The sequence below is a fragment of the Struthio camelus genome, chromosome 2, assembly GCF_040807025.1.
Source record: "Struthio camelus isolate bStrCam1 chromosome 2, bStrCam1.hap1, whole genome shotgun sequence".
In the NCBI taxonomy this organism is placed as follows: Eukaryota; Metazoa; Chordata; class Aves; order Struthioniformes; family Struthionidae; genus Struthio; species Struthio camelus.
The window spans coordinates 173,587,372-173,611,981 of NC_090943.1; the positions used below are offsets into that span (position 1 = coordinate 173,587,372).

At 39.9% G+C, this 24,610-nt stretch overlaps 1 protein-coding gene across 4 annotated transcripts; it reads right to left on the minus strand.

Annotated features, from left to right (window-relative positions):
- Positions 1-1,307: 1,307 nt before the first annotated feature.
- MAPK15 (mitogen-activated protein kinase 15) lies at positions 1,308-22,994 on the minus strand. Of its 4 annotated transcripts, none has more exons than XM_068933731.1 (13): positions 22,721-22,994; positions 20,046-20,144; positions 19,594-19,623; positions 16,865-16,955; positions 16,029-16,159; positions 15,691-15,854; positions 11,716-11,855; positions 10,271-10,328; positions 8,699-8,836; positions 8,350-8,455; positions 5,924-6,224; positions 5,273-5,415; positions 1,308-2,211 (listed from the first exon to the last, which is right to left on the minus strand). In XM_068933731.1, exons 1-13 carry the CDS (start codon positions 22,787-22,789, stop codon positions 2,008-2,010), a joined length of 1,674 nt encoding a protein of 557 aa, XP_068789832.1. In that variant the 5' UTR covers positions 22,790-22,994; the 3' UTR covers positions 1,308-2,007. The 4 variants fall into 4 exon arrangements, with proteins under 4 accessions (XP_068789832.1, XP_068789834.1, XP_068789835.1 ...); XM_068933733.1 differs by having other exon boundaries at positions 22,752-22,881; XM_068933734.1 differs by lacking the exon at positions 16,029-16,159 and having other exon boundaries at positions 22,721-22,869.
- Between the last annotated feature and the right edge of the window lie 1,616 nt (positions 22,995-24,610).

The window sequence follows — 24,610 nt, forward strand, 5'->3', positions numbered from 1 at the left end:
GCAAAGTACTGAATCAGATAGCATTATAAGTCCCAAAATGAAGTGTAATAATCAAAACAGTGTTCACTGTTAGATGATACAGATAAAGCTGATCCTATGCTAGAGAGGAAGATGGGCTCGCTCTCTCTCTCTATAGGTATATATACATACACATACATATAAGGTCCTGAGAACCCTTCTTGCCTTATTTTCCTGTAATTTATATTCACATCATTCATTATGCCCCCAGCCTTCCAGAATCATTCTGTAGCAGACGTGCTGGAAATTTAATTGTTTCTATAGTCACGGATTACATTAGCATTTTAGAATTTTGCTCTATTTGTTTAGACTTTTATCTTGCTCAGCATAGTGTGTTCAGTGTAAAAGTGTGTTCCTGACTAGAACTAGAATGACTCATCTATTTAGTGGGATTTTGCTTACCAGATGTTGTCGGTGCATACAGATATTGTAGAATAACTAATTCACTTATAGTAATAACAAAAGCCATTTTAAGAATAAAAAATTAGTGTTACAGCCCATCACTTCTCAGTCTGAGATTAGGTTCAAAGAAGATCTTAGACCTTGCATTGCATCATCAAACTGCTAGACACTACGCATTTAGTGGAAGTCGCAGCCCTAAATTAAGCAGTTAGGCTCCCTTTTCAGCGAATAAGAACTGACACCTTAGACTCACAAGAGCCGACAGACTGCAGAGGGAGTTGCCTACGCAGCATGTTCACTCAAGTCATTGGTATTTCCTACATCTATCTAGACTTATACCTGACATGGACAGGAAATGCCTGCTTTATGAATAGGCCAGAGTAAACCAGGACCTTCATGTGAAGTACATTCCTAGGTCCCTAGTATTACCAGACCTAGGTGACTACACCTGGTGCCAGAAGCGAATGCACTACTTACTTCACTAGTCTTTAGGTACTAAAAAATAGAATGGAAATTACATCAATGGCAGTGGTACTCACATGTTCAAGTTCAGTGCCTGAATCTCCTGTGTAAATATAGTTCCAAAGTTCAGCAACAGCAATCATTATGATAGGTGAAGTAAAATTTCAGGGACAGAGACTCCTTATAAGAGTTTTGGAGTTAAAAAGGAGAATCTATCAAAAATTAGCATTAAAGCAGGAAAATAGTTTTGAATTTTACTGTAGTCCCACTGTTACCTGAAAACAACTTCACAATGTTTCAGCAACAGAATCGCTTGGAACATTGTTTCTGAAAGGAAAAAAAATTATCGTATTATTAATTGAACAAGATATCCCTTGAATTTTTCTCCCATTCACACACAGCAAACATTTAATAAAAGACAAGGATTTTCCACAGTGCAATATAGAGTTTATTATTACAATACTTAAAAAATACATTCATACATGGTAGGTAAAGTGTTAAATAGTGTAGTAGAACCCACCCATTACTTACAATGCTTTTTTTACTTGATTTTAATGAAGATAAGCCCCCATCAATTCTATTAATTTACCCCAAAAGAGTCATACAGAAGTTAGTGGAAAATAAAGTGAAGAGCTTTAAGATTATCTGTGAAGAGTTTAGCCTTTCTGGTCTTCAGAGAACAGTTTATCAGTTACCTGTTCTGCTCAAAAAAAAAAAAAAAAAAAAAAGATTCAGGCAGTGTACCTTAAGCTTGTAAAGAAGTCTGAATATGTCTAAAGACAGTCAAACATCAGAATATTGCAGCTATAATTTTTTGCAATAATACAAATGAGGAATACGAACTGAGAGTATTCACTGTTCCCATGGGGTGTTAGCAAACAGTGCTGTGCCCATGTCTGGGAAGACTGGGAGGCGAAGGGATCAGACTGTCTTCTCTGTTGCTTCGCTCAGAGGAAAGTGATACACTGTTCCATGCGATGAATAAAGTGAAGTAAATAAAAATCTCTTCAGCTGGGGTAACTGTCAAATGCCTCTTATATTTTACTTTTATTTGCTGTTACCAGCAGAGCTAGGGGACTGATGAGACGAGCTGTACTTCACTTGGTTAGAGCTTTTACAGATTCACTATTCAGGCTGCTGCGAGGAATTTGATATAGGAAGACTTTGCAATGCAGATTTACATATGGTTCCATAGGCCTGAGAGTAACTGCCCATTGATGCTTTCGGGTCACCAGCAGCTCCCATATTTGCAGTAATCTGGAACATCTTTTTACTGGACTTCAGAAGGGGACGAATATCTTTGCTGTGAAACTGAGCATTTCTTGGATTCTGTACGAGAAAAAAGCCAAGACAGTTCAGGAACTCTTAACAGCTTTCTAAAATACTGATAAGGAACACAGAATTTGCTTGAGCTGAGGGGTAGGACAGATCATGAATATTAAATAAATTAAAAAAAAACTAGACTGTTCTGTAGGATCAAGAGTAGGGTGGTGAGAATGAGGTGAGGGAAAAGGGCTTTAGAATGAGTATATTGAAAATGAGATTAGGGGCACTGGGGCAAGATATGAGAAATTAATCCTACACTGAAGCAAAGATCCAATGGCCTATTTGGCTAGTATCTTGTTTTCAACAGTTGTGAATGTGTTAAATGTACAAAAGAGAGGTCGTCATCATCATTGCCCAGTATACTCCCCTGGCTTCTGCCAATCTAATGGGATGATGACTTTCCAAATTGGAACCTGCATACAGATACTGTGTTTAACAGCCCCACTGGGGACAAGTTAATAATATATTAAGTAGATGAGAGCAGACTGGAACCTGCAGTTCAAAAGGAAAGGTGCTTCACTGCAGCTTCTACTTTGTGAGCCTCTATTAGTTAACTGAAAGGCAAGAGATTCTACTCATTACTGTGGCACTGGCTGCTGTCACCCTAACGATTATAGGAAAGTCTTTCCTGGCCAAATGGCTGTGAATAACAGCTTCATGAGCCTGAATGGATAGTCAAAACGCAGACTAAATGCTGAGCAAGCTGCAATCGAAGGACCTTTCAGCTCCTGCTGAGGCAGAATGAGAAAGATAGACAAGTCAAGGTTCACTTAACATAAGATCAGCTACACTGCTGATAACCATTTACCACAATATCCTGTCTCTGACATTGGTCAGTATTAGCCTCTCAGGAAACAAATCTAAAGCACAGGCCACGTGTAAAGCTATCCTCTCCCTATTATGCTCTTTTAGTAAAGGAAAGTTGATTATAAGTACCTGGAGAGTCTTGAAGATGCATTGTTCATATATGCAGCTGCACATGCAGCTGCTAGTCCAAGGAAAGAGTATCTCACAGCCCCTTCAGCATTCCATGCTACAGTTGTGGAATAAATGGTTCCTCTCATTTTCAAAACATTTCTAACGGGATTCCAAGGCAGAAGGGAAAACAGATGGATTGCAGATGTGCATGGGGACATACTTTGAAGAATTTTCAGTTACTGGTAATCATCTCTCCTTTTACGAACTATTCGTATGTATATTCACATCAATTACAACAGAAAGAAGAGATTTAGTAGGAACAGGCTTGACCCTTAAGAAAAAGCATCTGCAACTAGACTGAAATGGTTCAGATCATCCAGAGCCGTGTTCAGGGAAATAATCTGCTTTAAGATAGATGTGCTATTGCACACTGACCTAAAGCATGAGATTCCACCCGACTCTTGTTTGGTAGTGATATCTGTTAGAATTTTTATGGGAGGTCCCTTGATACAATGATGCTCAGCATACATTTTGAATGGTTTGGAGCCTGAGCACACAAACATTCAAGGATTCTTTTGTGGGGATCTCAAAGTCCCATGACAAATGGCAAGCAATTTTTACTGTGACAAAGAAGGGAATTCTTGGTGTCTCCTTCATCTTCTTCCTCTACCAAAAGCTCCCCCTGATTACCCTGCGTTGGGTAGACTCGCTTTGAGCGAGTTAGCAGACAACTAGCCCAGAGGGGAAAAAAAGGGGGGGGGGAGGCAAGGAAGTCACTGAAGACCCCAATGAGTGCAAGAACTTGCACAAGGAAGGGTGGCCAGGAAGAGCGAAGAGGGAGGAGCAGAGAGGACACAAATTAAAACTCCACTGTTCAGCATCAGCAATCCATTAGGTTGGTTCCAGAGGTAGCATGAATTCTGCAGCTAAGCCTAGAATGAGCCAACAGTCTGAAACTGGTTAAAAAATAATTTGCTACCTACAAACTTTGGACAAGACATGTCATCATTGGAGAGAAATTAAAAGCAACTGATTTGTAATTCTGAAAGTCAAAGGGAGTCTTTGGAGCTGCCAATAATCTGAACAGTGCAATCATTTGAAATGGTGTTTGAGTTCTCACTTGTCCAAAGTGATAAAATTGAAGGTGGAATGAAGCTGAAAATTGACCTGTCCTCTAGAAAAACAGCAGAGAGTCCTATATCTCAGCACATTTCAAAAGAAGCTGTATTAAAAACTCGACATAGGAAAAAAGCTTAGGCAGAATAACTGCAGAGACGTTTTTATTTTTCTTTCTGATTGCACTCAGCTAATATATATGATCCATTGCAGCTAACCTTTGTGAAAAAATAATACTAATGAGGTAGAGGCCTAGATTTACAAAAGGCCTGTGTTACTACCTGTTCTTTAAAGCACCTCACTCCAGTATCTAAGTTCCAAAGTCATTCGTGGAACTCCTGCATAAACCTATAGGCACCAAAATACCCTTGCTGCTCAAATCACGAGTGGTAGAGTTTTTTGAAATACTAGGGTTAGAATCAAAAATCCAGGAGAAAGTTCATGTTTATGAACCCAGACTAGCTGAAGATGAGCATTAGGTATGTCAGAGACATGAGGTGTAAGCCACATCTGTGTCCTTGGCATTTTCTGGAGATTAGTTTAGACGGTCCTCCTCTCAACACTCTGCCTCATGCACAGAACTTAATTCAGAGTTGTGAATTGCATTAGCTGACAAAACATCTGAAATGTAGGAAATGTATCAAACACTGAAATATGCAAGTTCCTACATGAATCTACCCCATACTAGGGGCAAGTTATGGCCAGTTCTTTCCCTTGCTAGCAGAAACTCTACAGTTTGCACACTCTTCAGCTCTCTCAGAAAGGGAATACATTCTGTGCAAGCCCAACTGCCTTATCAAAGTACTATCTGACTGACACTACCTATAGGCAATGCAATCACAGTATGGTATCTTTGGCATTAGTAACTTTAACTGATAGAGATTTAGCAGTTTAGTCACTCTCAGAACAATATGAGCTGCCTTTCACGTAAGTATCTTTACCAAGTAGCAAGTTAAAGTATTTTTTATCTCATCTTGATCCCTGAAAAGGTAAGGCTTTTTTTTTTTTTTTTTGTAGGACTGCTACTCACATTATAAAGATTCTGTATAATAGGAGGTGGTCGAGCATTTGCATGTGTCCATGTGATTTGTCTACCCAGTTTCTGATTGTTGGAGGTTCTCTCCTGCTGAGAAGGTGAATGCTTCCTGACCACAGCACCAGAATTTCCATTACCTGTAGGAGAAATAACACGTAAAGAAGAGATAGGAGGAAAATCATGAGGACACAAAACACAGATTATACTGACTGAGGCAACGACAGAACATAAAAACTGAGCCAGCCCCTGCCACCTTGCTTCCTCTCACAGACTTGGACCACCTATAATAGGAAAAAATACTTAAGAATCAAATTAGAAAGCAGAAACAAACAAAACTAGTTAAAAGGGATATGGGAAAAGATAACAGCAACAGAAGAACAAACAAAGAGAAAAGAGAAAGGAACAGAGTCAAAACTGAAGCAGCAAAGAAATAACAGCAAAGAAATAAAGAGGATGTCATATACACAAAACTCATTCAATAGTGTCTTATTCTTCAAGTCATTTTCCTTCCACTCTTTCACTGTCTCATCCTGCCATGTAAACTCCCCTTATTTCTCTTTCCCTGTTCCATCTCCTTCCTCCTTTCTTCTCCTGCAATAATGCCTCATGGTGGATTACATCCCAGTATAGGAGGGTTGTACCTACTTTGAACAGCAGTGTGTGTTATGGGATTGTATATCACATTGATCTTTGATCTCTGACAAAAAGTTCTTGCTAAATCTTCACTCTGGTTGGATACTTCTGGCTGGATGCTAGTTGTAGTTCCAGCATGCATATGTGAATTTTTTAGAAGAGGAGATCTTGGTTCTCTCTGATCTTTCCTGGTAGGTAAAGTCACAGAACTGGAACGGGGAAGAAGTGGCCTCGATAGAGATTGACTTTGCTGAACGTTTTCTTTTGGTACTAGCTCCTTTAGATGGCTATTTACCTTCTTTTCAAGGATCATCTGCAGGAAGGAAAAGTTGATTAGACTTCAAACAGCTACAAGCAGAGCAGAGGAATAAAACAAAAACAAAGAGAAATATTTGCAAATAACTAATTTCACAGGATAGGTAACAATTACAAATTTAGAATTAATGTAGAGTCAGAAAGAAGACAGAAATAAAATTCTCAGTGGAAAGAAAGAACAGGCTAAAGAATTAAGAAAAAGGAGTACTTGGGTGTATAGGCAATGCCAATACATCCTGAGGGAGAACACCACTACATAAAATAGGCAATAGCCTTGGAAAAGACAAAAATCTGTATGCTAAAAGGTTAGCACAATGTTGTTTCTTACCATCCCTTTCTAGAATTCTGCCAAGTCTATTTCTAGATAACATTCAAGATAACATTCATTTCAATCACTCCATAATCTTTTCTCACCTACCTATACATGGCAATTATCTAGCATCAGAATCCTTGGCAAGCTTTTCAGGTTTTGGTGCAACCTGCTCTCACTTTCCTCTAATCACAGTCCTCTCCAGTTTGACACACTTATTCGACACATCACTTATTCAAAACTATTATTCAAAACGATTCGTTTCTTAGCCTTGTATCTAGGTTATCTGTGAGCAATCTATTGTCCTTTATATCTTTTCTACCTGTGCTCATTATCTGTCTACTTTACTCAGTTATCTGCTCAGGACTCCCAAAACCCTTTCACATTAAGTTTATTATAGTCCTGCTGAAGACTTAAAAGAAATTTTATAAATAGCTCCAACTTTTTTTAATTTAACTTTTTCTTTTTTTTTTTTATTTTAACTGCTATTAACAGAAGCAATAACATTGTTCCTCTCTCTCGGGGAAAGTGCACACATTTATCACTTCTCACTCTCGTATTTTCTGACTTCCAAGCATCCTTTTTGGTCTTCTCTTCCCACAACCAATCTTCTCAACTTCTTTTTAACTAGTTTCACTTTCCAGCCCCTGCTGATCTCACCATCTCCCAGCTCCTTTCCCTCATATTACAGCATTTATGTAATCTCATTCACCCAACACCCCCCCCTCGCAACAAAACCCCCCAGAAACAATTGCTCCCCCTGAAGGCTTGACTTACTTCCCTCTTTGCTGCTCTTCATGCTTCATTGTTAGAGCATTCAACTGAAGCTATTTTCTTACTACCGCATCAACACCATCATCCAAATCAGCCCAGTCTCCTGGGCAATTAGCTCTGACTTGTGTTTATCTTTGTTCTTTTCTCACCTCTGTAATCATTACTGAAATGTTAGCTTTAGTTGGTTCTGCTCTCTGCAGAAGTTCCTCTACTCTCTCTCACCTTTTCTTTCTCTGTTTTTTCAAGCAGATCTAATCTACTCATACTATTTCACTGATGACCTACCTCTCCAGTTCCACGTTTTTCTGTGTCAGTTTAAAATTAACATCAACATTTACTTTCTCACTCCATGATCCTTCTGCCTTGCCACCTGAAGTTTTCATTTTCCTTATTTTTTTTAAATTGGCTCTTTTCCCTATTACTTAAACTTACTAGGAAAGTTCAGCTTTTATTTTCCTTTTGATTTTATCCTATATATCAAACGGCATTTAAAATACTATCTTTCCTTTTTTCCTTTGCACAACTAAAGGTCTTACTTCAGCTTTTATTTCCTTGCTTGATTATTGTACCATTTCCAGTTTTTTCAAGTGCTACTATTTCCCTACATTAATGCATTCAAAATGTGGCTCCTAAAGAATCACTGTCCTTTATTATTATATTTGCACATCAGCTACACTTTAAATTTTTCACTTGCTCTTCCTCCTCTGTTAATTTTAATTGTTCTAGAATCTGATAACTCTGTGTACATGGTATTGCATGAATTGGCACTTGACTACTCTTTAGCACCAAACTCCAGTCTTTTACAGATATCACGCTTTACAGACTCTTCACAGTAGGAATGTAGATTTAAAGCTCTCTTTAAAAAGTTACGACAATATGGAACTGAATGATAAGAAATGCCAAAATGTAACTGTAAACATACATGGAAAGCCTAGGGAAAGACAAATAGAAGAAAGGGGCACAATTCAGTAAGTGTGTGCAAGAACAGAACATTTATCTAGAGGAGCAGGGTTTGGGGAAATAGGACAAGAGAAACTACCTCATATAATTTATTTCGATACTCTGCTACAGAGAGCTGGATATCATCATCTAAAGGAAGAATCACATCATAACCCAGAGAGGGCTCCCTGGCAGGACAGTGAAACCTAGGAAGAAGATAATACATAATATAACACACTAAGACTAGAAATAGCACCACAGATGAATACCATGTTAGAAAAGACTGTTCAATCACCTAACGTGACCTCTAGTCTAAACAGAGTTAGAGAGAATTAGGAATTAGCTTTGCCTTTTTTTCTACCATGTGCATAATGGAAGCGTGTGCCAAGAGCAGCTCTATCACGGCTCAAAAGGCAGCAGGGGAAACTGCATGTTGATACTACTCTCACCTTTTCACATAAGGATGCTGCAGTGCCTCCTCTGCTGTCAGCCTTTTATCGGGGTTAAATACCAAGAGTTTTTTCAGAAGATCCAAGGCATGTAGTGGAGTAGAGGATGGCAAAATCTCCTCAAATGTTACTCGCTGCCTAAAAGTCCAGAAACAATGGCATAAGTTCCCTATGTTTAATTCACAGTGAAGTCATGAATTACAATTCTGGGAATCGCATCAAGAGGACAACTAGCCCCAGAATTCACTCAAAGATAGCTTGCCATAATCCAGGAGCACTCCACCATACTCACAGAACTAACTCTCCCACGTTGTTGATTAGGTTTGGATGCTTGCCTCCTAGCCTTGGGAACCTACACAAAGTTTCTAATTTGGAAGTCTAGTCCTTCTCTTGTTTCAGACATAATCAAGACCTACCAGACAGAGCATGCCAGAACCTACTAGAGGAATAACCAATCTCTGGAATATTTCTTTTGACAACAAAAGAAGTCCAAACGCCTAACTTAGATGTTTCAATTAGACTGCTGAAGATCCCATGATCCATCCCTTAGAATACAGAAATATATATATATATATATATATATATATATATATATATATATATATATATATATGATACAGAAATATATATATTTCTGTATCATTTGCAATGAGAAGATGAAATTTAAAAATCCTTTTTTGCATTTTAAAATCCTAAAGATAATTTATTAACATAATGAACATGAGAAAACCTAATACATTTGAAAAACAGTTTTAAAACACTACCTTTAATCTTGATTTTAAATCATTTTCATGCCATGACAGCATTCTTTTAGTTTAGAAAAATGATCCAACATGCCATTTGAACTGAGTGGCTCAGAAAAAATTCTTTTCAGTTTTGAGCACAAAGATTTCACTTGTTCTTTTACCTAGCTAGAGCCATCTATCAGAATTTAACCATTCAAGTCTCATATTATCAGAGGAAAAAAAAAGGAAGATAACATCCAAAATGTAGGGCTGTCCAAAAAAAAAAAAAAAAAAAAGTTCATTTCAGGTAGGAATGAATGGAAAGTTCCAATTGCTGTCTTCCACTACTTAGAGGAGGGTTATAGAGAAGACAGAGCCAGACTCTTCTCAGAGGTGCATGGCAAAAAGACAAGAAGCATCATCTAAAAATTACAACAATGGAAATTCCTATTGGATACAAGAAAAAAAAAATCATAGTGAGAATCATTAAGCAGCTGGAATGAGGCTGTCAGCCTGTATAGCTTCAAGCATTAGACTCAAAACAACTCACAATAGGAAAATATTGTAATTTTGAGAAAATACACATAACAATAGCTTGGAACATAGGCAAACCTTATTGTTGTTCCCAGATTACAATCAGTCAGTGGTCTTCTCATCAGTGTTTCATTTTTTTATTTTTTAAAAAAAAACCTTACATCCCTTCCTTAGAGGTAGGTGAATACGCAGAGAGGAGGCATCATTTCCAGTGGTGAACACTGGAAGGTGAACGTCAGATGAACAGGTGACATTTCTCTCCATGTGACATAGTGGATTGCTGACTTCTGAGACATAGCTATGCAAGGCTTACCGGGAGCTCATGCGGTTGATAACTGAGGCCCTGTAATCTGACTGCATAGCCAAAATATCTGCAATAGAGAAAAGATACAGTTAACACCAACATTACGATTACTGGAACCATACAGCTTACGAAGGAAAGCGAATATTTGATTTTAACATAGGAAATTAGGATAACAAAACTCAGTGGGAGATCTTACGGAAGGAGGATGCAATATTGATTTACAAATGTTCTAAGCTGATTTTCTCAATTCCTATTCATCCTCATAGATTGCATATACTTACCCTCTTACACCCACATACTCAGAAGCACCAGGACATCTGAAGTCAAATGGTCTGGCCAGGATCACTTGTGTCTGATACAGTGATTAAGGGATATCAGCTTTCGAGTTCCTCATCCCATTCCTGGGGTTCTTCTTGCCTGGCGATGGTTAACTATTTTCTGCAAATATCTTTCACACTCTTTAAGAGTAACCAGTTGTTCTGGAATGGTCTTTTGCTTCAGAATCTTGCTTCTTTGGTGTCCATAAATCTTAGGCAAGATGCCTAAGATTGCTCATCGTTTGTTTTTCCTTGTTTGAAATAATGCTTTGACTATATGTCTGGTTTTACTTATTTGGCTAATAGAACAAGAAATTGTGTCTGTGTTATGCTGCAACTTTGCTGCCATGGTCCTGTGTTTAGGATGCAGGACCTTCTGCTAGAGTCATTTGTCCTGCTGTCTTATCAGAGTGCAAAATCAGGTCTGATTTTGACATAATCAACACATTCCTCAATTTTATTGCTGAGAACAGTAGCATTTTTTGTTACCAGTGCAGGGTGTTCTTCAACCCGTTTTGTTCTTTTTCCTGGTGTTTTCACACACACATTTCCATTCACATTTTATAAACACCAACCTGTTACAAATCTCTAATAAAGCATATAAATAAATGTAAACTAGAATAGAATTTTTCAAGACTGTGATGTCGTTAAATCAAAGGTGGTTATTTTTCCAAAAACTATTCATCAGCTCAGTTAGAACACATCAACATGTTACAAAAATTAATAAACTCTATGGATTGGAAGTCAGAAAAGATTATAATAATAATAATCCCTTGTGTATATTAAATATACGTACTCCAGTTTTCACTTCTGTGTTTAGATTACCAGACTAGAAAGTCCAATTTACTGTTACTATACAAGTCTCACTGAAGTATGATATTCTGTTTTAAGTTGTTATCCTCTTATAAAACTCAAAACATGTTTTGAAGGGCCTAGTTCTTATTTCCTCATCTAACCAAGCACAGTTCTATTTTCCTCTAATGCTAACATTTCACAGTTAAGTCTTTAATTTCCTTGGGAAGATGCAAGAATGATTCACAACCGATATCGATATCCTCTTCCCTGATGCAGCTGCACTGCTTCCCTTTCACTCTTTCACCACTTCTCTGAATACCTTCCTCCACAGAAGAGTCCTACCTTCTGCAGATGGGGCAGGAATGACTCTCAAGATCTGCTCTATTTGATTCACAGTTGATGTTCCAGGAAAAAGAGGCTTCCCAAGTAGCAGCTCCCCCAGAATACAGCCAATGCTCCACATGTCCACCCCTTTAGTATAGCTACAAATAAGAACAGAACAGTGTTAGAACCAGATCAAGCAAGTATCTTTCTGTACCTGATATTTTCATCCTCTATGTTAGTTCCTTTTCATAGGAAAGCAAGCTTGATCTACTGCTTGAACAAGAATCTTGCCAGGTTTTGACTACAAGGTGAACGAGATTAGGGAAATCATGAATCAGAACACTGCGTCCAGTCCTGGGCTCCCCAGTGCAAGAAAGAGATGGATTTACTGGAGCAAGACCAGCAAAGGGCCACAAAGATGATTAAGGGACCGGAGCATCTCTCATATGCGAAGAGGCTGAGAGCTGGGACTGTTTAGCCTGGAGAAGAGAAGGCTCCAGGTGAATCTTATCAATGTTTATAAATATCTGATGGGAGGCTATAAAGAGGACAAGGCCAGACTCTTCTCAGGGGTGCCCAGTGAGAGGACATGGGCACAAGAGGCAATGGGCACAAACTGAAACACAGAAAATTCCACTTGATCATAATAAAATACTTCTTTACTATAAGGGTGGTTGAACACTGCAACAGGTTGCCCAGAGAAGTTGTAGAGCTTCCATCCTTGGAGATATTAAAAACTCAACTGGACATGGTCCTGGGCAATCTGCTCTAGCTGACCCTTCTTGAGCAGGGGGGGTTGGATCAGATGATCTCCGGAGGTCCCTTCCAACCCCAACTACACTCTGAGTCTGTGAATGTGGCAAGAATAAAACAAAAAGGAGATTTGTCCTATTAGAAACCTGATCTAGGAAACCAGAAAAGCAAATATATTAAAGGTGAATATCCGGACAAGGTAATATATACTTTAGATATGACCAATAATGAAGATACAAGCTGCTGTGTGGAAGCAACTGCTGTGACTTTTCAGGGCATAATGTATCAGAAAGTAATTACAAATACTTAAGCAGAGTAAGTGGCAAACAGTGGGTATATGACAGTTTGCAAAATATCCACATTTCAGAATTGGGATTTTCACATATATTTATCTTCTTTTCTGATTTTGTGTACTGAAGTCAAAAGCAAGACTAAACCTAACCAACATGCAATTAGCTTAACATTTCATTATAGATTATTTCCTGAAGGTCTATCAAAAACAAATCTTAACTCAAATAACAGATTCTTCTAGTTACATTTAAAAAATTAACAGATTCAAGAAATGCAGTGAATATAACTTTTTTATTTTACTGTAGGCTCAAATATGCAGTCTACTTGAAATCATCACTGTAAAGCAGACTGTTATGAAACTTCTATTTTGAAAGTCACAGAGACTGTCAGTGGGATTTCAAAGTTGATCAGAAAGGGGTATATATACAATCTGAGAGGCAGGCAGGAGTGAAGTACAGCTCTCTTTTTAGCGCTGGCCAGTGTTAGGATGACATGACTACTGACTAGGGCCTTGCCTGAGGTTAAACTAACTGAAGATGACATGGGACCCTGCTGAACACGATGTGAGAAATTGCTGGATGTAAAAGTAGCAGTATAAGAAGCTAACCAAAGTTACATATAGCATTGTGAAGACTGGCTGGATTTCAGAGGTGGTTAAGGGAAAGTTATACAAGTAACAGTGGAACATTGCAGATAACTGAGGAGGATTTGGGGTATCTTTTTTGGGGGTCAGTGGGGAAGAACTAATTATGGATGAGTTGCTTATTTGGGAGGGGATGGGAGTGGTAAAGGGGAAAAAACAGGGAAGGGGAAAAAAAGAGAAGATGATGATGATATAAGGGGTAGCAAATAATGTGATCTGGTTTGTTTGGGGGTCCCTGTCAAGCAGCCCTGCATCCGATCACCATAGTTTGGAGCAGGACAAAAACCCTGCTGTTTCCACCATACACGTGTCTGACTTGCTTCCCCAGTCAGGAGAGACCTGGTGCATCTTGCCTGCCGTTGGTAAGGGAACACTGGAGGGTAACACCTAGCAACATCATCATCCCTCCCCAATCTCCTTTAAAAACTAATGAAATGCAGACTCCTGTATAACTGATGAAGTCATTTCAAAAGACATAGTTAAACAGGAAGAATCAATAATTATTCTACATTAGCCAGGACATAAAAGTGAGGCAGAGGAAATTCAGAAGAAGAAAGATTTTTCAGTGAAGTGAAATTTGTGACCTGGATGGAGATAATACATAAATACAGTCCAAAACATAGATTTGCAAGAAAAGGAGGAAATTTCTGGAACAGAAATCACTAAGAAAATGAAAGGTGAAAGCTGATTTGCCTAAGGCAGTGATCCTATCCTTTTTCCCACTAGCTAGATTTATGTCCCAACAGTACTTGCTTCAAGCTGTTTACGGACCCAAGATTGCATCTCCACATGGTCTACCTTTCTTCCTCTAACCCCGTCTCTCAGCGTACTCCTTTCTGGCCTCGTACACCCAATCTCTCCAAATAAGGACTCAAAACTGATGACTATTTTCTCCATGCTCTCCTGCATACTTCAGATTCCCTGTTCTGTGCTCCCACTCCCATCTATTCTGTTTTTCTACTACATACTGACCTACCTACCCTCATCTGGAAACACAAGATCTGATATTGCCTTAGGTGGACCAGGCATGCAAGCTACAAGCTAACACACCACATGGCAACAAGGTACCACATATTAATTGCTCTCCAGTAACTGCCCATGTACAGATTCTTACCTACCTGTAAGGTAAGTAGCTCACCACTTTCCTAAAGTAAGAAGCTTCAAATGTCCCGAAATATGACCAGATAAGAGCTCTTTCAAATAGAGAGCTGCTGAAGAGCAGCCGGCTTACATCAGCCAGACTCAAGAAGACATTTGGACGGAGGCTGACTGTGCACTCAAAATCGAGACATCCATGAAAAGTTCTGGAAGGCTAAATAACACCTCTAGCTACGGGATATGAACCTCTCTTCTAAGTTCTAATATTGGATCTAATATTACAGCGAGAGAACAATATGCTTCAATGAGTTTGTGCTGAGTGCACATGCATCATGTAACAGAACAGGAACATCAAATCACTTAACAATTATTCCACTTTCTGTTACCACTGCAGCAAGCAGAGAGAGAGCTGTATTATTCCAATTTAAACATTTAGAATGAAAGTGAAAAATTAGTAATTCCAGTTTCCCTCAGCTAGTTTTGTATCCCCCACATTTGAAATGGACAAAAATTATCTGCAGTGTCTTTCTTGCTATGTTAGCTGCTATGGCTGAGCCAAGCTTCCTTTCACTCTAGGTTTCTTCCCCTTGGCTTAGAAAGAAGAGCAGAAGATAAGAGTTCCTTAAGCAAGCAAGCAAACAAACATATAAGACAAAAAAAAACCCCACACAAACCAGAAACACACAAAAAATAATACAAAAGAGAAATATCAGCTACTACTGAGGATCCTCTTCGGGCAAAAGTATGACAGGTCCAAACTTTCAGCTCTGTCCCTAGAGAAAAGGGAAGAAGTGCTTGAAAAGGAGTAGGAGAATGAAGAGAAAACCTGCCTCCAGAGGTCCTTAAAGCAAAATTTGGAAAAGAGGACTGAGATACTCAAGAAAATGTTTTAAAGATGCAGATTTAATGGGAGAAAGAATAAGTTTGGTGGGAGAATGGATGACAAACATATAAGCTGGATGGACGTAAATGGACAATCTAAGAAGACAGGAAGGAATATAAGTGTAATGAGAGACTCTTCTGTTGCAGAACAGAATTTTAGATGCACGTTGAGAAGATAGCCTAGTGACATGACATTGCATCCGTTGACATCTAAACTAAAATGCTATAAGACTTCTCAGTCAGTAATTTTTCCAAATAGTGAAGAAACTATACAATCCCATCCTTTCTCTCATATCAAGCAGACTGTAGCCCAGTCTTACAGTTACCTCTGAGAGGAAAGTAAGATCTCAGGGGCTCGGTACCAGCGTGTTGCCACATATTCTGTCAGTGCTGGGTTGCCTTGGTCCTCGTTCATCTGGCACAGAGAACGGGCCAGCCCAAAATCACAAAGTTTAACGAAGCAGTCTGCATCCAGCAGGATATTTGAAGGCTGTATTGAACAAAGAAAAATTAATAAGCTCTTTACTCTCTGAATAGCAGAAGGTTACTATTAAGGTTCTTATACCAGCCTCATTCCTTCCACACTGTCTCATTACTGTTTAACAGAAAACTTGAGTGAAGGAGTGACCATCCGTTTCAAGGAAGATTAGTGACTGAACTGTACCTTCTGATCCCTGTGAATAACATTTCCTGAGTGGATGAATTTAGTGGCCTTCAAGAGTTGGTAGAGAATGTAACATTTGTGGATATCTTTCAACAAATTCCCCTTCTTAATCACTGCGTGTAAATCTGTCTCTGTAATACAGATCAGTAAAGGATTACAAGTTGTGAATATTAAGTCCCTCAAAGAAAGGCCACAAAGACTATTCCCAAAACTGTAATCTTTCAAGTGCATCCTAAACAGAAGTTAATACTTCAGTTACTGATAGTACTACGATCTCTCTGTATTATCAGTTCCACTTCTGAATTATAAACATACCTTTCAACCCTTGAGTCCTAGGTTAGCTGTTTCACATGGGCAGAGAAAAACATTTATGCTCCTTAACTCTGATCAAGAATGCACTAACTGCAAAACTGGAATAACACCCACTGTCTTATTCACATTCTGCATTATATATACCCATGTATACTTTGACCTATAGAACAATTACTGTAGTATGAGTTCTATTATTGCATAATTTGGTTATAATAAAAGTGCATATAGTCATCCCATGCAATTCTTATGTTTCTACGAGCCTTCTAATTTGTTTCTCCCTGCCCTCCTTCCACCTCCTCGGACAAACCAGTTCTCATAATTATTTTATTTCCCCTTAAGTTTCACACTGCTATTCCTATCTAATCACAACTGGCATAAATATAAAGACCTGTACTGCTCCTACCTATCTGTCTACCTCCATCGTTATTCAAGTTAGTCGTCAACACACTACTGTCAAGGTAGGGAACAAAGATAACCCGTAAGAGAGGATGAATTTAAATGGCTGATACAATGCTGAGTCTCACCCATGGACTCAAAGATGAGGTAGATATCCTTGTCATTCTGAGCTCGGATAACATCAAGCAGCTTGATGATATTTGGATGTTCTCCAAACTCCTGCGGAGGAGAGACCCAGATGTTGAAATCAAGAGCCTTGCTTGCGAACCAAATAAAGAACAATAGCTTATTTTATTTTGTATTGTGCTCTAAAGCAAACATTAAAACGTTATTTCCTTCATTATGCTTCTACAGAAATACAAAATAGGTTTTTTTTAAACTTGCTCTATAGTATGAAACTGCCCAGTTAATCTAAACAAATCTCTATTGTCTGAGACTTTAGTACTAAAAATCCCTCTATACCATGTACAAATAGAATCCAATCAACATTATGCACCTATACTTCGTAATGAGGACAAATAGTTATTGTGGCAGTGAAAATATGACAATAAAGGTGCCATCAACATTCATAATTGAAAAACTCACCAACACAATTCAGCTGGCCAACCAGAAAATGCCTATTTGAGGGTAAGCTGAAACACTCTATAGGTTGCATTGAACTGACTTTAATGGGAGATCTAACATCAGACAGCCAACATACACAGAGATACCTAAATACAGATATTCTAATCCGAAGGTGAATCCCACCCTCACATTAGGTGAATCCCACCCTCACATTTGCAGACTGATAATGCTGCCAAGAACATTTACTTCATATTCAGTCATAATGACTTTTATTTCCTATAGCTAACACTGTAAGCTAGAGACACTGTGAACACTTCACAGTACGCCATTTTCATGAACCATCCCGAGTAGAAAATTATGAATAGCTGCACCATGAAACCTATGCTGTTCCTAAAATATATAAATTAAATCAACATTATTTGTGCTAGTAACCCAGACTCCTTATCTATTTCCATCACAAATTCAGTTACAGTTTAATATGATTTTTAGTACTATCTCCAGAACAATCTTAGAATAGCATCATCCCCTTAGACTCTGAAGTCAACACAAAAATTGGTTATAATGTACATCTAGAAAAATGCACAAACTAACACACCCATCTGCAGCAGTGAAAATACACTACAAAGCTATATTGCAGAGCCAGGCCATCAAATATCCTTGTGCTTATTCTGAGGACAATGTTCACGATAACTATTTTAATAATCTAAAGAAATTTTCATCCAAAAGATAAACTTGAAGAACTTAATACTGAAGGAAAACCTCCACTGTCTCACACTGTCTTGCCCTGGAATTGATAACGGAAAGTTATGAAAAAGTTTCAATCAAAACTATAAAAACATCCTACCTTGAAAAAAATCTTGCCAGAGCCACTCCTATTTATCTTTGCTTAAAGATCCATACTCTCATTAAACTCGTTACCAAAATCACATCCTAAACTGTGGCCCAGAAGGCACCAAACAGATCTAGATTTACGCTGAGCAATAAACTTGCCAGCAGCAATATGACAAACATACTATATATCACCCAGAAGAAAACCATCAAAACGCCTGGATTCTACATACACGCTTCTCAAGTATAACGAACTTCATCCAGTGCATTTAATATCCTTATGGTAAATATACAGATGAAACTAAGCAATCACTACACACAGGAAGGAACTCTCACGGACATGCAATGTAAGACAAAATATCCGGTTATGTAAGAAAGAATATTTCTTATATAATCTTTCCATTTCTTATCTCTCAGTCCTGATCCTTGAGGAAGAGCTACAAAACACATTCGAAAAGAAGAGGTGGAAACCAAAATTCTTAAGTCTATTGAGCACCCAAAGCCATGAAAGTAATGTCTTAATGGCACATTACAACCTTCCCCCTCCCCCATGTCTTGTTCTTTCCTTTAGGAGGAACGTCTCTTTCTTCCCCCAAATCCACCTCCACCCACCTACTCCAAAAGTTCTACACTTTCAGAGATTATCTAACTTATAACTTAAATTAACTCGCCTCTAAGCAACTGTTCTCATAAGTTATTAGCTCTTAAGTCTGTTGCTTCTATTTCAGGCTTGAAGAATGATTTGAGAGACCAAAACCTCACATCTTTCTCACCTAAACTAATGGTCTTAGGAAATACCTCTTCCTATGAGCATCGTCTTGCTTGTGTCCTTAGATGATCATGGTTAGAACAGCATTACCACTATTCCAAAACATTAATGTTTCTACATGATAGCTCTATAGAGGAATGGATGGATGATTTTAATGCTGCTGCCACTGATACCGTAATTAGGCCTAGTCTGTGGTTAATAATATTAAAATAAGAGAAATCTTAAGTAATTCCATATAGAATTTCCCCCTTTAGTTATTCTTTAATTACTTAAAGTGGTCAAGTTTCTTCCTACATGAGAGAGGAAGAAAATTTTAGCATGTAAATCTCTTCCATCCCCTGTCCCCACCTCTGAATCACAGCATTCAAACTTCAAGGAAAAAATCTTTCCATCCATAAAGAAGGAAGAAGTGAAAGAGAATGCACATCCATATGCTGGTTATAGAGTAGGCACATTACTAAAAATGGCGAAAGAACAAGGCATGTCTGAAAGAAAATGTAAGTCCAACTCTCTGTTTAATTCAGGAGCTTTTGTGCAGTCAAGGAAAGATTGTTTGCCATGACAGACAGTGAAGAAAGGAAATGAAAAGAGATGGCAACACTGACTACTGCATTTTGAAAAAGAACAAGAAGGAAATATGTGAGTGACACCAGGGGTAATTAAAAATCAGAGAGGAGGGAGAAAAACGGACCTTACCTGCAGGAACATAATCTCTCGAAAAGTTCTCTAGAAATAAAGAGAAACATTTATTATCACAACAATAGAAGGACAGAAAATAATACGGACTTCCAATGGGGAGGGATACATCCATTCTAATCAATAAGGTAGAAGAAAATGTTATGTGGCAGACAGGCTAGAGAGTCATAAGCATGCTCTCAGTGCTTAGATGCCGTTGAATAACAACATAAGGGAGAATTAAATTGCACTGCCTATAAAGACACTTTCCCCTCAGTGACGTCAGTCAGTAGCTTATAGATGCTATGATACAGAGCCTGACATTTTGTCTTATTTTTATCCTAATATTATTGTAGACTATATTATTACACACAACTGTCAATAGCTAACATTTTTCAGGACATACAAGTCCTAAAAATACCTATGAACTCCCACCACGTCCTTCAGGACGTGTCAATACAATGATTTCTCACCTGAGCATCTGTTCTGTTCCTGAAAGCATCAAAAATCTTTTTAACAGCAACTGTTTCTCCTGTCCTGCGATCAATTGCTTTCCACACAATGCCATAAGCCTAGGGGAGGAAAAGAATAGATGAGCAGTATAACATCTTCAACTCAGTTCAGAGACAATCACTAACTACCTAGGAGACAGAAAAATTAGGCCAATGAACAATACTCATTGACTGAAAGATTAAGAACATCCATACTGTCTCAGACAAAGAGTCAACAAGGCCCAGAATTCTGGGTCCCAAAGCAGCCAATAGCAGAAGTATATGAATAGAGTAAATATATAATAATATTTCCCTTTAACACTTTCCTAGCCTCTACTAATTTCTGGCTGAGGACATACATGAGCCAGAGATGGTTTCAATGTCTTTTAAAAAGTCTCCATAGCTTTATCTTCTATTAACTTGCCCAGTTTCCTCTCAACAACACGTTGAAGCATCAGCAACATGCTGTTCCAAGAAGAACGTTTGCTTTTCTAAGAAAGAAATCCTAGCATGACATAGATCAAACTAGTAGGAGCCTCCTAATTCAGTGTTTTGATTTTGAGCAAAGGCATGAAATGCTGACCACAGTGATTCTACAACAACAGCAAGGTAGAAACTTATGGAATAGCTTCTGTTGGTTAAGAAATCATCTTAAACCTTGGAACCCATCACTTCCAGCAAACATCACCAACATACATACAGAGCAATAACAATAAATCTCATCTCCTGCATTTGTCACATTAGCACCTAAGCTCTGTGAATAAGGATGGATGATGCAGTAAAATTAAACAAGGCTCCATGAGCTTGATTTTTAAAAGTACTCAGCACCTATCTGAGATACGTTTACTCCAATTGCTTGCTCTGCCTGATGTGCAGCAAAGGTCTGGAACCCAAACTACAGGATCATAAATGTTCTTGGGAAGTTTCCCTCAACATCAATATCAGAGTATTTAAGTATTCAAATCACTCATTTTTCATAGTGGAGCTGTTTTACTTTGTACAGTTATTTAAACATTAACTGGGCAACAGAGTGAGAAATTACTCTGTTGTGCAGGGGTAAGGCATTTTCTAGAATGTGGACAGTTAAAATTCAGATTTGTTACCTAAAAATAACAAAATTGGAGTTGTTCCACAAGGGAGGTTGCACAATCACCATTTGCAAATATCACACTAGTTAACACATGCCTCTAGAATAGGAAAAACTCGGGTTAAGGTTCCTGTTCCCATAGTAGGCAATACACGATTTAATTGGAAAAAATTATGAACTATTTGAATGCCCGCACTGTAAAGGAACTGCTCATCTCTCTTGTTGCTGCCTGTCTTCCCTGCTCTATTTTTCGGGCAGTCTTCACCAGTTTCAGGGCCTTCAACTGTCTTTTAAAGGCTCTGGTGAGACCATTAGCTGTGGAACCTTGCCAATATATACAGAACTTTCTGCATGCAAGAGGCAGAAAACACAGATGTTTAGGAGACCGGCACCACCAAAGTTAAGAGCTTCACTAGTAGTTTTGATAATGTCAGTGATGCCTAGATGATGAACCTAAGGCCACTGATATCCTTTAAAGACCTGGATCTATGTGGTTATGCTTGTGAAACAGCCACCAATTAAAACCCTCAAACAATTTGGTATTCCAGATGAGAGAATAAAGTCGTTCTGTTCTAACACAGCATGTTAAAAGATGTAATATACTACATTTAGTCAAAGAAAGCAAGCTGGTAAGTAGTAACAGGATGGCAGCAAAAAGAGACAAACTTCGAATGAAATACAGCCATAAAAAAAGACTGGCATGATTTCAAAATTAGAAAAACAAACCATCATCTTCTAGCAGAAAGGAGAAAGCGTGCCTCTCACATATCCAGCTGGAATTGCACATGAAACACTTAACTATTGGTATCAACGCAACTAAGCAATGGCAAACAGCTGCCAGATCAAAGAAAAGTAGCTCATTAGGAAGAGCTTAGAAACTGAGGAGAAGAGCTGAGACGTGAACTTTGCCTCTTTAAAACTACATATAAAATACATATAAATACTTTATGAGGAAAAATTACATGATGTGGCACTATACTTGAAACAATGCGGTTACAGTAAACGTTAAAGAATCTGACTGACACAATCTGAGTCTCCTTTTGAAATTCAGACTCATTTTACTACAAAGTAGGTGTACATGAAAGGTCTAATACTGCTTTGTGTAGTAACACAAACATATAGCAGAAAACATGGAAGTGGGAAGGCTTCTCCACCAAATTATAGGAAAAAATAACAGAGAATTTAAAGGTCTTTTTCATTTTATGTGCTACAACATCACATTTACCTTCCTCTTTTTTTTTTTTTTTAATCGTGAAACAAGAACAAAAAACGCAAATAAAGCAATCAGGCTATGGTTTATGATTTTCTATCTCTCTCAGGCATAATGAGTAATCCAGGGCCCAGTTCTTCAACTTTTTGATAAACTCTCAGAGCTCTACTACTAGACGCGGCCCTGGTCAGAGCCCTGCACCCGGCCCGGGGCCGGGCCGGAACGGAAAGGGGCCGCCGGCCGCGGGGACGGCCCGAGGCTCCGCGCCGCGCCGCGCCGCGCCGCGCCGCGCGCCCCCGAGGACAGCCTGCTCCAGGCGACGGCACCCGCCGCGCTCCCGAGGCCCCCCGCCGCGCTCACCCCCTTGCCCAGGCGTCTCTTGATCTCGTACTTCTGGGACACGAGCGCCTCCACCTCCGGCACGCTCATGGCGGGCGGGCGGGCGGGCCGAGGCGGGAGGCGGCGCCCTCCGCGAGCAGACGAGCTCGACGCCCTCCCTGTTGATCTCCGCTGCTATGGAAACAGCCGGCGGCGCAAGGCGCATGCGCCGGTCACCTCCTGGCTGCGCAGGCGCAGGGCCTGCCTCAGGCCGTATGGGTGGGGCGGTTGCTGTGGTCGCCCCCTGCGAGGCCTGAGGTGCGGAGCAGGGCGCATCGGCCGCTCCTGCCCGTGCCTCCGCCTCCGCCTCCGCCGCGATCCACGTCTGTGGGCCTGGCCGCGATCCACGTCTGTGGGCCTGGCCGAGGGGGCGGCTGCTGCAGAAGCCCCGCGCCGCCGGCCGGCGCTCTCAGGCGGCCGCGGGCCGCGAACACGGTGTCGGGCGCGGCGGGCCGTGCGCCGGCGGGGTATAAGACTTTCCCGAGATATCAGGAGCTTTCATCTTACAGACTGTAAGGAAGCGTGCCAGTAGAGCTGGAGACCTCTAGCATTGCTACCTGCATCCGATATTATTCCAGATACACAGTAATTTTTTTCTATGTTTTTATCTAGCACCTTCTCATGTAAATGCCTACAGTGCGTGTCTTCCCTTTGGGTGGCATGCTCTGGGAGACACGATCTCCTGTAACATCCTCATTCATAAGCTGATGAAGTGTGGACTGGATAAGAGAACAGTGAAGTTGATTGAAAACTGATGACTGAACTGGGGTCTCAGCGTGTTGTGATCAGTTGCAGGAAGTCCAGCTGGAGGCCAGTGACTAGTGGTGTCCCCTAAGGTCCATACTGGGGCCAGTACTGATTAACCTCTTCAGTAGTGACCTGGATGATGGGACAGAGTACACCCTCAGCAGGTTTGCTGATGACACAAAACTGGCAGGAGTGGCTAATACATCAGATGGGTGTGCTGCCATTCAGAGGGACATCAACTGGCTGGAGAAATGGGCCAACAGGAATCTCATGAAGTTCATCAAAGGGATACACAAAGTCCTGCACCTGAGGAGGAATAACTGCATGCACCAATACAGGCTGGAGGCAGACCAGCTGGAAAGCAGCTTGGCAGAAGAGGACCTGGGGGTCCTGGTGGACAACCAGTTGACCACTGAGCCAGCAACATGTCCTCATGGCAAAAAAGGCCAACAGCATCCTGTGCTGCATTAGGAGGAGCGTTGCCAGCAGGTCAAGAGTCAAGAGTGCTCCTTCCCTTCTGCTCTGCAGTGGTGAGGCCACATCTGGAGCACTATGTCCAGTGCTGTGGTCCCCAGCACAAGAGAAATATGGACATACTGGAGTGTGTCCAGTGAAGGGTCATGAAGATGATTAAGGGCTTAGAGCATCTGACATACGAGGAGAGGCTGAGAGAACTGGGATTGTTTATCCTGGAGAAGAGAAAGCTCAGGAGGCCTTACCAATGTGTATAAATGCCTGATGGGAGGCAGTGAGGACAACAAAGCCAGACTCTTCTCCGTGGCACCCAGAGACTGGATGAGAGGCAATGGGCACAAGTTGATAATTGGGAAATTCTATTTAAGCATAAGAAAAAGCCTTTCTTACCATGACGGTGATCAAACACTGGAACAGGTTGCCCAGAGAGATTGTGAAGTCTCCATCCTTGGAGATACTCAAAACGCCACTGGACACGGTCCCGAGCTACCTCCTCTGATTGATCCTGCTTTGAGGTCCCTTCCAACCTCAACTATTCTATGGTTCTGTATAAAATATCCCTGTGTGAAGATCCAAACATGAAGGAAAGGTGACCTCTGGTGTTGGCATTGATGAGGTAATTGAAATTCAGAAGTGTTCAGCTTGGAAAGT